Source organism: Thamnophis sirtalis, unplaced genomic scaffold (assembly GCF_051295495.1).
Source record: "Thamnophis sirtalis isolate CommonGarterSnake01/CBP01778 unplaced genomic scaffold, rThaSir2_p1.2 scaffold_3, whole genome shotgun sequence".
Lineage (NCBI taxonomy): Eukaryota > Metazoa > Chordata > Lepidosauria > Squamata > Natricidae > Thamnophis > Thamnophis sirtalis.
In genome coordinates, this window is record NW_028261383.1 from 25,713,931 (window position 1) to 25,728,299 (window position 14,369).

The following is a 14,369-nucleotide window of genomic DNA, read 5'->3' on the forward strand; positions in this document are numbered from 1 at the left end:
CATGTGTCCCAGGAACGCATCCGCATCTCCAAGAAGATTCGGGGAAAGAGCAAGAGAAATCGCAGGTGCCCAGAAGGAAACATCAACCCTCTCTACCCATCACACCTACCCCCCCCCCCCGCTTCCAAATGCTAGCACAGCCCTGGAGTCTGGACAGCTCTCTAACGTCATTGGACAGGGAAGGAGCATGCGCATAAGACCGTCGTCGGTACTCGCCGAGCGGAGAAGAATGCGGGGGTTTCCCAGGGAAGAGCTCTCTAGCCAGCGGTAGAGAAAGAGGGTCGCCTGTATCGTTTTCCCCCTCTAGGAAGGAGCACTCGTTGATCGAGATTCTCCCATCCAGGTGTTCGAGGGAAAGCGGGGCGGAGCGATTTGCAGCTGCTCTTGCCAGGCGCAGAAGGTCTGAAGCAGCCGAGCCCCATTTCTCCCCTCCTGGAAACCGGGAAGTCGGGGCGGAGCGGCTCTCTAGGCCACCTCGGACTGCCTCGGGCTTCACTTGGCTCCCCTAGAGCAGAAAACCCATTCAGGCACAGAGATCTCCAGGGATGGAGGACTCCCTCAGCCCAGAGATCCACCGCCGGCGCTTCCGCGGTCTCGATCGCTGGGGCCAGGAGGCCGAGGGGCCCCGGGAGCTTTGCAGCCGCCTGCACGGGCTGTGCCGTCAGTGGCTGCGGCCGGAAAGGAGCAGCAAAGGCGAGATGCTGGACCTGGTGGTGCTGGAGCAGCTGCTGGCCGTGCTGCCCCCGGAGATGGCCAGCTGGGTGAGGGAGTGCGGAGCCGAGAGCTGTTCCCAGGCGGTGGCCCTGGCCGAAGGCTTCCTACTCAGCCAAGCCCAGAGGGAAGAGCCGGGAAAGGGGCAGCAGGTGAGGAAGGGGTGTGTGTGTTTATATGTCTCATCCTGGGAACTCCTGGTTAGTGGGGGGGGGGGGAATCAGGGATCTTTCGATGTCTGTAATGAACTGCTAATGGCAGCTTGAAGGCTGTCAACCTTGAGCTGGTCAGGATCAAACTGCAGAACTGTTTGCAGTCAGTAGAATTAGCCTTCTGATTACTAGTATTTGGAGAACTAATTTCTTCTTTGAATCCTTTTGTTTCTTAAAATGCTTGTTTCCTCTTGGAGTTCATTCTGAGAGAAAAGAGAATTCAACCCTGTTTCAACCACCTCCACTCCTGAGGGATATAAGAGGGTCCTGAATTTGAGGAAGTGGTCACTGTTTCTTCTTTAACATCTATTTTTCCCCCCTCTGGTGCAGGAATTAATTGGGGCACTTTTTCAGTTCAGTTGATTAATGATTAATTCTCAATCACTCATATTTCCAACATTATTACCTAAAATGTTAGGTTGTAACCTGTTGGGTTTTTTTTAGTCATTTCACAGAATATTGTTTTTTGAAGTTAATGAAAAAGTAGTGTCTCCCTCAACAGTTCTTCATTAGGCAGTGCTTGGGATTTTCATAGCAGTTCCATTAGTTACTACAACATGGCTCCTTAGAATAGAATAGAATAGAATAGAATAGAATAGAATAGAATTCTTTATTGGCCAAATGTGATTGGACACACGAGCAGAGGTGGGTTGCCCCGGTTCAGCGAACCGGTTGTGGCAATCAGGCCTAGGTTGCAGAACCGCCAGCGACCCAGGCCTGCCACCCTCCTGAACTGGTTCCCTCACTGCTGCTGGGCTGCCACCATTTTGGGTTTTAGTGACTGCCCGTGCGCAGTTCACTGTACATTTTTCTGCTCATGCGCCCAAAACAATTTACATTGAACAGTGCACGCACGCGGGTTGCGAACTAGTAGTAAAACCGGCAGCAAACCATCCCTGCACACAAGGAATTTGACTTTGGTGTATATCCTCTCAGTGTGCATAACAGAATAAAATACATTAATCAAGAATAAAAAAGGTACAATACCTACTGATAGTCAAGGTTACTAATAAGCTATCAAATTGTACTAGAAACCAAATAAAAACATTATAAATTGAAAGATACAAGCAACATGATTATAGTCATAAGTGTGGATAGATAGATACTAGGAAGTAAGAGAAGAATAATAGTGATAAGTTCTTAGTAAATTATTGACAATGTTGTGGGAATTACCATATTTTTCGGAGTATGACGCATTGGAGTAAGACACACTAAGGTTTTGAAGAGGCAAATTTAAAAAATAAAGTTTTGTACTCTGCAAGACTCCCCAAAACAGTCTGTTTTTCGTTCCCCCCCCCAAAGGCATGAATAGCCTTTAGGAGGCTTACAGAGTGCTCCTGGGTGATGCCCCCCCCCAAAAAAAACAAGCAAAAAATGGTCCATTTTTTGTGAAAACAGGCCTGTTTTTTGTCAAAGAAATTGCATGCATAGCCTTTAGGAGGCTTATAGAGTACTCCTAATGGTTGGGGGGGGGGCAAAATTGAGCAAAAACCAGCCTGTTTTTCACTCATTTCTGCCTTCCCCAGCTCTCTGAAAGCCTCCTACAGGCTATGACGTTTTTGATCTTAGGTGTCCATTTTAAGTCTTGAGATATGATAGAACCTAGAAACTTGAAGGTGTCTACTGTTGATACTGTGTTGTCTAGTATTGTAAGAGGCGGTAGTATGGGTGGGTTTCTCCTAAAATCCACCACCATTTCTACGGTTTTGAGTGTATTTAGTTCAAGATTGTTCTGGCTGCACCACAAGGCTAGTTGTTCAATCTCCTGTCTGTATAAAGATTCATTGTTGTCTTGAATGAGACTGATTACTGTTGTATCATCTGCAAACTTCAGTATTTTAACAGAGGGATCTTTTGAGATGCTGTCATTGTTGTACAGAGAAGTATAGAGAAGAGAAGTGGAGATAGCACAAAGCCCTGTGAGGGCTCCTGTGTTAATTGTACAGGTGTCTGATCTGATATTGCATAGCTTCACCTGCTGCTTCCTGTCTATTAGGAAGCTTATGATCCATTTACAAGTGTGGTCAGGTACCGTTAGCTGATTTAGTTTACTTAGAAGAATATCTAGAATGATGGCATTGAATGCTGAGCTGAAGTCTACAAAGAGGACCCTTGCATGTGTCTTTGGAGATTCAAGGTGTTCTAGGATTTAGTGCAGAGTCATATTAACACCATCATCTGTCGATCTATTTGCTTGGTAGGCAAATTATAAGAAGTCTTAACAGTGGATCTGTGGTGGTTTTCAGGTCTAGTCTTTCAAAGGTCTTCATAACTACAGATGTTACAGCAACCAGTCTGAAGTCATTCAGTTCCTTGATGGAGGGTTTCTTTGGTACTGGGATGATAGTAGAGCATTTGAAGCAAGAAGGAACAAAGCACATCTCTAGTGATTTATTTAAGATGCAGGTGAAGATGGGGGCTAATTGATCAGCACACGTTTTTAAGCAAGAAGGAGTTATCTTGTCTGTACCTGGTGCTTTTCCTGCTTCTGTCTGTGAAATAGGCTTTGCACCTCATTCTCTGTAATCACCAGAGGTGGTGGGCCCAATGGGATAGGGTAGGTTGTAGGAGGCTTAGCTGTTGGTGGTGTCTGAGATGGGTATTGTGGAAATGGGTGGCAGACCATCACCAATATCTATCTAATATCTATTATTAAGACCAATACCTGTTGTGGCCCAGCAGGAGCCGTTGGAGCTGCCACCAGACTCCGACAGCGAGGGGCCCTATGAGTCGGCTCTGGAGGATGTGGAGGACCCTGGACAGGGTTCTGACTCCGAGCAAGGCGCAGAGAGGCTGGTTGGCCACCAGGAGGCGCCTGAGCCTTGGACCAGTGGGGAGACAAGGAGTTGTTCTTGGATGCAGGACACCGGAGAGCTAATAGGCGTAAGGAACAGTTACGCAGTTACAGGAGATAATTGCACTCAGCTGGTGGTAATTAGGCTCCTCTCAAGACTATAAAGGGAATGATTGTGCACACGCCCTTTTGCAGGAGTCAACGTATTCACTAAAGTTGGGGAACTTTCCGTGGCTAGCTTGGCAGGCTGGATTGCTGCCAAGGTTAGTCTGTGCTGGATTGCTGCCACCATATTGCCTGTGCGATTGCTGCCAAGGCCTGGACTGTGCTGGCTTGCTGCCAAGGTCCTGTCTGTGTGTCAATAAATCCTTGCAGTATCTTTGTGCTTTGGTGTAGGACGAGGGGGGTCAGAACAAATACCTATCTAAAATGACCAGCATTTACCCAGAAATAGCAGCCACATACAGAGCAGAGTCCCTGAATTCTCCTTCTTTAAATTAGGGTGAGGAAATTCAGGTACAGAGGCAAAAAGTAAGGCAAGCAAACTAATATGGTTCTGGTTTTCTGAAAGTGGATCATAAACCAGACTCTTCTATCAGGTGCAGGAGCCGTTCATGAGGGTCATCTCCACAGAGCTTCACGAAAGAGGAGATCCGTCCAGCCCTTCTCAGGAGCTGCATTTCAGGAAGATCCAACTGGGGCCTCCTTGCCAGGTAAATGCAGGTTTCTTCTGAGAGCAGTGGAATACAAACTCCATCGGTTCATGAGCTGCTTTTACCATCAAATGCTGAATCTGTGACCATTTCAACTCAATGTTCTCCCAGAATGTCCTGCTGAATCACACTCAGCATTCAAGATTGTTTTTGAGTTGCAAACAAGAGAAAGTGTGTAGGCTTCATTGTATTAGACAATTAGAAATTATTAGAAAATGTGTTTGGTGGAAGGAGTTTAATACTTACTATTTTTCAGAGGAGTGCTAAAAACTGGTTAGAAATGAAGCCCATGAATTTAAACAATAGGAATAAGATGCCAAAGGGTTTAAGAATGAATCCCATGAGGATAAAGCCCTAAGTGAATGCTAAATAGCTGCAACAGTAAGACTTTAAGCTAAGTGATTTGGGATTTCTAGGATCATTGCCAACATTTTAAAATAGATTAAGAAAAATTTCTAGTGGATGTGTCATGTTTACTTAGGGGTTTGCTATCCTAGGGGACTCTGCTCCCCGAAACCTCCTTGGTGAGTTATTCTGGCCCAGTGGGAAGCTATGCAATGTGGCTGTGTTGCCATTCTACAGCCTGAATGCACTTAAGCCATGATTTGCGGAACTATGGTTTCCCAGCCCCAAAGACTACATGGAGATGTAAGCATAAATCTGTTTCCAGAAAGAAAGTGTCTGTTTAGTTCCTTGCAGAGGTGAGTTCCTACCAGTTCACACCTATTCGGTAGAACCGAATCATCAAATCTACCGAAAAGGTTAGAGGTTCCTTGTGAACGTTTGTTCCCATTTTGTGCGGTTAGAGAGAAAACTTACAAGTCTTTCTCTTGGTAATGTCTGCCGAAGAACATTTTCTTTCTCTATCAGAGATCTGGTCCATTTGAGGAGGTGACTGTAGACTTCACGCTGGAGGAGTGGGAGCTGCTGGATTCTGGTCAGAAGACCTTGTGCAAAGAAGTAATGTGGGAAATTTCGAAGAATATGGCTGCTCTGGGTAAGGCCATGCTTTGCTCTTCATTGGGAGAGGTTTTTTTCAGTGGAGGATGACTAGCTATTTACACTCAGATGGTTAAGGTCATAATCCCTCCTTAACGCCTTTTCAGAAATACTCATCAAAGGCTCTGAAAATGTCCTAGATGTTCCATGGCAGCGGCTGGCTGAACAGATTGACCAATCAACACCAAAGCCTTAATATATTTCTTGTCTGAAAAATTCTTTGTATACCATCAGGATATCCTAGAGAACAATTTGCAGCCTTCACATCCTAGCTCGGGGCTCTGCAACCTTAAACACTCAAAGAGTCATTTGGACCCGTTTCCCACAGAAAACAAAACACTGGGAGCCACAAAACCTGGGTGGGTGTGGCCAACTCGATGTCACTCACTCCCACCAAGTCAAATGATCTCCCCAGCCACACTTACTCAGGTTTTGTAGCTCTCTGTGTTTTCTTTTTTATAGGAAAAAGGTATCTCTCTCTTTCTCCCTCTCTCTATCTCCCTCTCTCCCATCTCTCTTTCTCCCTCTCTCTCTCCCCCCCTCTCTCATCTCTTTCTTTCTCTCATCTCTTTCTTTCTCTCTCTCCCCCTCTCCCTCTATTACCCTCTTTCTCTCATCTCAAAGTCACTCATTCCTCATGTAGTAACTATCATCTCCAGTCATACATTAAAAATCATAGAACCTGTATTTTATCCTTTACAGAGAGCATCATGGAGTTTGAGAGAAACTATTCTAATGTAAAATGCCAAATGAAGAATAAATAGCAAGACATGGATTGCTGTGTTACAGATTTTATAAATCCCTGCCAGGTTTTTTTGTCGTCTTGTGCGTTTTCCTCTTGTGCTTCCTTTTGTTCTGTAGCTCAGTAGATTAAATAAGACAGATCAAGGATTTTAGGGGGAATAGATTCTTATTCTCTCTCTGCCTCCCTCCCTCCATCTCCCCCACTCCCCACCCCCACCCCCATGGAATAACTGCAAGGAAATTCAGCCACATTCTTTCTTCTCTCTGGAAAGATACCAAAATAAACCGGCTCTCAGGCTGTTACAGCACAGCACCATGAGATTGCCTCGAGGAGAGCAGACAGAGCTGAATCTCTCATCTCTCCCTCTCTCTCTCTCTCCCTCTCTCTCTCTCTCTCTCTCTCTCTCTCTCTCTCTGTCTCTCTCTCTCTGTCTCTGTCTCTGTCTCTGTCTCTCTCTCCAAAAACAGGTGAGGGTTGGTTGTTGTTTTTTTGTTTTGTTTTGTTTTTTGCTGATGATGTTCTTTCTTCTCTAGGTGCTTTTTACCATATGATTTAAATCAAGAGTCATTTCAGATTCCCAAATAAATGAAGCTCTTTTGTCCCCCTGCTCTGACTCCCTGTCCGCTGGATGCCGCCCCCCCCCCACATCCTTGCATGCCCTGAGAAGAGAAGGGCAGCGGCAGCAGATGGAGACTCGCTCCGTATTCCAGAGCGGAAGCGAAGTGGCCCTCTACTTGCCTCTTTTTCCGGCCCTTGTTGGGAGACACGGCGGGGCCCTGGCTGGGCCGCCCGTCTGCAACCAATGCTCTGTGTCATAATGGGCTCCAGGAGGAGGAAGAGGTACGCCATCTCCCCCATTGTGCAGCACCGTAAGTTTAAGTGCAAGAGCAGCAAGCAGCCACAGAAGCGGCAAGAGGAATATGGGGAGATGTGCCTCAGCCTGTGTCTCGGGGTGGAGAAAGTCGTGCGTCTCCCCATATTCCTCTCGCCACCTCTATGGATGCTTTCTGCTCTTGCACTTAAACCTAGCACGCTACACAATGGGGGAGACGGCATCCCTTCCTCCTCCTCCTGGAGCCCATTAAGATGCGGAGCATTGGCGGCAGCCGGGCAGCTAGCCAGGGTCTCGGTGCAGAGAAAAGTTGCACTTCTTCCCCAGCGGCGAGGTACACACAGCACCAACAAGGGCTGGAAAAAGAGGCAACTAGAAGGGCACTTCGCTCCCGCTCTGGAATATGGAGCAAGTCTCCACCCGCCACAGTCACCCTTCTCAAGGCAGGTGAGGAGTGAGGGGGAGGAGATGGGCCACCCAGTGGTGGGATCATCTGACAGGGAGCCGCAGGAGAGGGCCCAAAGAGCCACCTGCGACTCTGAAGCCGCAAGTTGCCGACCCTCATCCTAGCTAGACACATAGTTGGTACCAAACCTAGAACACATGTTTCTTTCACCATTCTAATGGTAACAGACATATTTATTTTCTTTTTCCCAAGGAGATGATGGGCTAGAAAATGAGAATAGCAAGCAAGCAAGATTAAAAACAGAGAAGCGTGAAGTTAAAGAAGTGTTATTTGGCCATGAAGAGGACACAAGAAATCAAGAGAGAAACCACTCAGAGAATGGAGGGAAGAAGTCATCCATTTCTGTTCCTGTTGGCATCCCTAGCTTCCTGTCCCAGCAAGACCTGGAAGGAAAGAAAAAGGGGAAATATGGGATAAAAGAGAAAAATCAATTTGATTTACATGAATGTGGCAAAAACCAGACTGCGGGGAAAATGTATGAAATGTATGAAAAATATGTCAGTCATTCTTTCTCTCTTACTTTACTAAAGGAACTATACAGCAAAAGCAAACCACATACCTTTGTAAAATCTGGAAGGGATTCCAGTCGGAGCAGAGAGATGAAACTATGCATGGAATGTGGAAAGAGATTCATTAGCAAGAGTAAACTTATTCTCCACCAAAGGATCCACACTGGGGAGAGACCACATAAATGCATGGAATGTGGAAAAAGTTTTATTCAGAAAGGGCATCTTAAGTCTCACAACAAGATCCACACAGGGGAGAGGCCATATAAATGCACAGAGTGTGGAAAGAGCTTTTGTGAGAAGAAAGAAGTTACTCGCCACCAAAGGATCCACACAGGGGAAAGACCATATAAATGCCTGGAATGTGGAAAGAGCTTTACACAGAAAGGACCCCTTAGTTCTCATGAAAGGATCCACACAGGGGAGAGGCCATACCAATGCATGGAGTGTGGAAAGAGGTTTATCCAGAAAGGACAACTTAGTTGTCATGAAAGAATCCACAGAGGGGAGAGACCATATAAATGCACGGAATGTGGAAAGGGCTTTACTCGCAAAGGCTATCTCATTTCTCATGAAAGGATGCACACGGGGGAGAGACCTTACAAATGCATGGAATGTGGAAAAAGCTTTTATGACAAGACAAGCGCTACTCGTCACCAAAGGGTCCATGCAGGAGGGAACGTATAGATGCCTTGAGAGTGAAGAAATCTTAACGACTACAGCACCTTTAGTTGCCAGATTGTATGCAGACAGGAAAATTGGAAATGCATGAAAAGTGGATCAAGCTTGACTGACTCTAGGTGCTCACTTCTCATAAAAGGATGCACACAGGAAAAACTGTACAAATCAATAGACTGAGCTTTATTTGTAACAGCCAATGTATTGATCATCCAAAGATCCAGACATGGCAGGCAGCTTATTAATGCACAGAATATGCAAAGATCTTTTTCTTGAGCCTGACTCTTATTTACCATCCAAGCAGCCACATGCAAGCAAAGGGATAAGCACTCAAATGTAGAAAGAACTGAAGATGGATCAATAGGCTAATTTTACATAGGATGACCCATTCAGGAGAGTCACCATAGAGACGTAAAAGAGAATGAGCGAGTTAGTGAAAATGCACTATTGTCTCACTCATCTTACACTTCCTGCCTATATTCTCAGATATGGGGGATGTATGTTGAATACCTTTGAAAGTTGCATACCTTGGTATCGTTTTAGTGCTGGGCCTGTGATTACTCAGTGGTTCAGTCCCTAGTCATCTCACGGTTGGACTATTGTAATACACTCTACGTAGGGTACCCTCGAAGAGCATTCGGAGGCTACAGCTGGTGCAGAGTGCAATGGCATGAGCATTTTTGGGAGCCCCCATAATGGCCTCTGTAACACTATTATTCTGCAAGCTACATTGGTTGCCAACCTGCTCCCAGGTGTAATTTAAAGCATTGGCGGTCATCTTTAAAGCCCTTCATGGTGTAGGTCCAGGTAACCTTGAGGTACCGTCTCATCCCATTGGGATTGACCTGTCCCACTCGGGCCAGCAGAGGAGGCATGCTGCGAGTCCCGTCAGCCTGATTATTCCGACTGGCAGGGTCCAGGAGGAGGGCCTACTCTGCTCTCTCGAACATCTTGCCCCCCCAAACCTGCCCCCTCACCTTGAGGTTAGCCCCAATCCTCCTTTCATAAGAGCCGTAAAGAGGTGGCTCTGTCAGTTGCCCTGGGGCCCTAATGGGGGAAATTGATTAATTAACAACAGACCCCCATTTTGCCTCCCCCCAACATGTCCCTGACTTTAATCTTTGGTTTTAATTTATTCAGGATTTAATGTAGATGTATTCTTGTGTCTGTAAGCCACCCAGAGTTACCTTATGGTAAGATAGGGAGAGAGAAAAAGAGAAAGAAAAGGGGGGGGGAAATCAGAGGAGTCAGGCTGGATGTGATGTGGCATCAGTGAGAGGGTGGAACAAGAAGAAAAGTCACACTGCATGGCTAAAGAAAGGAGAAGTGATTGGAGGAGGAAATTTTTAAATTTTGTTTTACATCTTCAAGGAATGAAGTTCTTGTAAGTCTTTAGGGATTTCTTCAGAGAGTGTCTGCCTAGGGCTGCTGTGTTAGGTATATATGTAAAGACCTACGTAACTCCAAACTGCATGTTTTTTTGTAAACCTAACCTGCATCGGCCAAACCCCTCATATTCCCACTGATTTTACAGTTTTCTGAATTGTATAAATGAATTTGTTCCCTGATTTCTTAAATGCATCTCACCTGGGCTGTTGACAGTAGGGGGAAAAAGAGCTCTAGAGGACCAGTTTGGTCTAGTGATTAAGGCACTCGACTAACAATGTGTAGGACTGTGAATTCTGGTCTCAACTTAGCAATGAAACTCGATTGGGTGATTTTGGACCAATCACTCTCTGTCAACACAATTCACCTTCATGGGGTGGTTGTTGTGGGGAAAATAGAAGGAGGAAAGAGTATTAGATATGTTTCTTATGTTGAGGTTGTTTATAAAAATAATAAAAGCAGGATTAAATTGGGTTAGGAATTCAGATCGGAAGAGGAAGAGGGGGATGGTGAAAATCTCTAGGGATAATGGTGGCTCAAGTCTGTCATAAGCACCATTTTTAGGGGGTTCTCCGATCTTAAGCTGATCCTGAAAGGCTTCCTCTATGTAATCCCTGGATTCTGCCTAAGTTGCCTCTGAGGGGCCCCATTAAATTAATTCAAATTTCACACAGACCGGATAGAGCTAGTTCTCGATTTATGACCACAATTAAGTGCCACATTTATGTTGCTAAGCGAGACCATTGATAAATGAGTTTGCCCCATTTCACAACCTTTTCTTGCCACAGTTAAGCGAATCCTTGCAGTTGTTAGTAGCGTGACTGTTAAGCAAATCTTTGCTCGTTCGGTCACAAAAGGTGATCACATGACCCCGGGACACTGCAACCATCATAAATATAAACCAATTGCCAAGCCTTTGAATTTTTGATCACGTGACCATGAGGATGCTGCAATGGTCATAAGTGTGAAAAACAGTCATAAGCCATTTTTTCCAGTGCTATTGTAAGTTCGAGTGGTCACTAAATGAACTGTTGGAAGTCGAGGAATGCCTGTGCAGCAACTTTTGTGCTGCCTTCCTGGAATGCAAGGTGAAACAGCTGTTAAAATGGCTGCAGAAAAGACATGTGTTTGGGCGCTAATTCCCCTAAATTCAGAGAACACCAAAGCAATGTTTGAACTTTTCTGACTTTCTGTCTTTATCTTCAAGTCACTGTGGAGTCCATATGACGGCCTGGATTGTACCCTGCAGTTTTCTTTGCAAGATTTCGGAAGTGGTTTGCCATTGTCTGTTTCCTAGAACTGAGGGTATGACTGGCTGAAGGCCACTATGCTTAAGACAGGACTAGAACTCCTGATTTCTGGCCCAGTATCTTTACCATACAGCTGCTCCACTCCAGATTGCCTTAGCTAACCAGCACTCCAAGATCCACGCCACCCTGTGTTCTGTTGCCCCATCTGCTGTCATATTGTTGCTCCTGATTCTGTTGAAATGTGCCTACCTTGCCAAATGGGAACTATAGGGGCTGGCTTTGTGTGTGGAAATAAAAGCTTTTAACAGGGTAAACTAAAGTATGCTGAAATACCCCTTTGTGTCACGCTCCTGGGCTAGACGAGACTGGTTTCCCACTTAAACGAGCTAGAGCAGTGTTTCTTAACCTTGGCAAATTTCAGAGGTGTTGGACTTCAACTGCCGTGCTGGCTAGGGAATCCTTGGAGTTGAAGTCCACACCTCTTAAAAGTTGCCAAAGTTGAGAAACGCTGGGCTAGAGTGTACCAAATGCCCCTTTGCATCATGTTCCTGGATGTGTAGGGCTGGCTTTGCGCTGCAAAAAAAAAGAAGCTGAAATCTGCCTTTTAGATTTTTCCCCCCACTGCCAAGCCAGCAAAACCCCTGCCCAGGATTCTTTGCAAAGGGGTGATGCTGGAAGCACTTTCACCCATTGAGAAGGCATTGGGGGTTCCCTCAGCTTCAGCACTCTGAGACAACTCTTTCCCACTGGGCAAAACCATATCCTTTTATCACGAGATACACGTGCCTTCCGTTTCCCATCACACTTCCTTTTACAGCACCATTTGGAGAATAACAAGCGCACCCAGTTTTGCGATGCCTTGAAAGGCCTCGGAATCTTTCCAAAGGCTTTCCACACGGGAATGGGGTGTATTTCTTGGAGAGTGGCTGGTGCAATTTGGAGAAGGCTGTGAGCAGCATTTGGAAGAGTCTGACACAACCAGCAGCTGCCTCAGGGGTGGGTTCCTGCCAGTTCTAACCTCTTCTGTGGAAGAGGTTCCACAAATCTACAGTGCCATTTAGAACTGGTTCCAGCTCCCTTCCCCCGCCCGTCCACACACATCATCAAGATGAAAAGCCAGAGGAGGAATTCTGGAAGTTGAAGTCCACAAGTCTTAAAGCTGTCAAGTTTGAACACCCCTGGGATTTTTTTTCTAAAGGGTTAGGGGTGCAAGGGTCTTGTAACTTGACAGCTGTAAGACTTGCGTGCTTCAAATGCCAGTTTCTGAGCCAACATTTGGGTTGCTAAGCAAGAGCGTTGTTAAGTGAATTTCACCACATTTTACAAGTTGGCCACGCACACCCAGTCACATGACTGCCAAGCCATTCACACTCGGTCACATGGCTGGCAGGCCACTCCCACCCAGTCACATGGCTGGCAAGCCACTCCCATTCAGTCATATGGCCAGCAAGCCACTCCCACAAAGCAGGCCACCTCTACAGAAGATGTTCTAAAAAAAATTGAAACCCACCACTGAGCTGCCTCCTAGAAAGCTGGACCTGCCTGATCAAGAGTAGGAGGAACATGGTAAAGGTCAGTTGGACATAGCAGAACTTGTGGAGCAGGAGGTAACTGGGGCTTTGTGCCGTGGCATTCAGGTACCTGACTGGATTCCTTAGTAGCGGTGCTGACTCCACTAGCACTGAAGTAGAGGCCTGGAGGCAGCCAGTTCAGACTGCCTAAGGGCCAGGCCTCTAATTCAGCCCCAGCGTTGCTGCCACCACCACCAAGAACTGCCGCTGAGCAGGTTACCCAAAAGGGCAGAGATGAAGAGGTAGAATTGAAGCACTCTTGCAGTCATAAATTTTTCGGTTTTTTAGTATATATAAAAGTGACAGTGTACTGTAGGTCTATTAAATGTGCAATAGCATTGTGTGTAAAACAACAATGCAACATATCTTAATTTGAAAGATACTTTATTGGTAGTGGGCAAATACTCTCAGAAGAATGGCACCAATGAACTTGCTCAACTAAGCACATTCAAATGAACTATGCCTGTTCTTCTTCTCTTCTTCTTTTGGCCCACCAAATGGGTCCTTATAACATCAGGTGAAACTAAAATGGGATTGGGTACTTTCTGGCACCTGGCCAACCTTATCTAGATAAGCAAGGTGTGAAATGGTTAGAAACGGGATAGTAGACCACCAGGAATTCTAATGCAAGTGTCCTAGTGAGAACAGAATTTATAAAGTGTTTCACTCTGAGGATTTGTGCCAATTCTCATGAAAGTTTTATACAGACAGCGACTATGTAAAGATTATGTAAACTCTGGAAAGAACTATAAACAGTATTTTATTTGCAACCAAACAACTGACAGAGGTGAGAAACTGTACAGATACTCTTTCCTTTGAAAGGGAAGGCACATTTACTCAGTCTTGGTGTCCAACCTGGCAATCCTAGACTCATGACTTCTGCTCAAAGAATGGGTAGAGGTTGTGGATCTTTGCACAGCTTCATGTTGTGCACCAATTGTTCCTGCTCATGGTCACACATGCCCTTACTTTCTGATTGGACTACTGGAATGCATTCTACATCTTACGTTGAAGATGGGCAGCCAATAAATTTTATAACTAACTAAATAAATAGGGCTCCCCTTTAAGAGCATTTTTCTAGGGCTCCCCTTTAAGAGCATGAAATTTCTGTTGAGACAAAAGGTGACATTGTGAGCAGTCTCATCAGAGGTGGTATTCAGCAGGTTCTGACCAGTTCTGGAGAACCGGTAATGGAAATTTTGGATAAAGAACCGGTAAATACAACTTCTGACTGGCCCTGCCCCCATCTATTCTCTGCCTCCCAAGTCCCAGCTGATTGGCAGGAAATGGGGATTTTGCAGTATCCTTCCCCTGCCACGCCCACCAGGCCATGGCTACAGAACTGATAGTAATTTTTTTTGAATCCCACCACTGAGTCGCATTTACCCCTCAAATAACATACACTATACAGTGACAGCTGAATGGGTTGCCAGTTTCCTTCTGGGTCCGATTCAAGGCTTTCGTTTTGATCTTTAAAGCCCCTCATAGCATGGGGCCAGGTTATTT

At 45.7% G+C, this 14,369-nt stretch overlaps 1 protein-coding gene across 3 annotated transcripts; it reads left to right on the top strand.

Moving 5' to 3' along the window:
* Positions 1-214: 214 nt before the first annotated feature.
* Positions 215-8,920, top strand: LOC106555894 (zinc finger protein with KRAB and SCAN domains 1-like). 3 transcript variants are annotated; one of them, XM_087711666.1, is made up of 4 exons: positions 215-863; positions 4,317-4,430; positions 5,301-5,427; positions 7,665-8,920. In XM_087711666.1, the coding sequence occupies exons 1-4, from the start codon at positions 546-548 to the stop codon at positions 8,663-8,665; spliced, it is 1,560 nt and encodes a 519-aa protein (XP_087567792.1). In that variant the 5' UTR covers positions 215-545; the 3' UTR covers positions 8,666-8,920. The 3 variants fall into 3 exon arrangements, with proteins under 3 accessions (XP_087567792.1, XP_087567793.1, XP_087567795.1); XM_087711667.1 differs by having other exon boundaries at positions 7,668-8,920; XM_087711669.1 differs by having other exon boundaries at positions 4,323-4,430.
* The last annotated feature ends 5,449 nt before the right edge of the window (positions 8,921-14,369 follow it).

Coding starts and splice junctions, on each gene's coding strand:
- LOC106555894 (XM_087711666.1), top strand. CDS start 546: ATGGAGGACTCCCTCAGCCCAGAGATCCACCGCCGGCGCTTCCGCGGT. Junction 864..4,316: donor AGCCGGGAAAGGGGCAGCAG/GTGAGGAAGGGG, acceptor CTCTTCTATCAG/GTGCAGGAGCCGTTCATGAG. Junction 4,431..5,300: donor AACTGGGGCCTCCTTGCCAG/GTAAATGCAGGT, acceptor TTTCTCTATCAG/AGATCTGGTCCATTTGAGGA.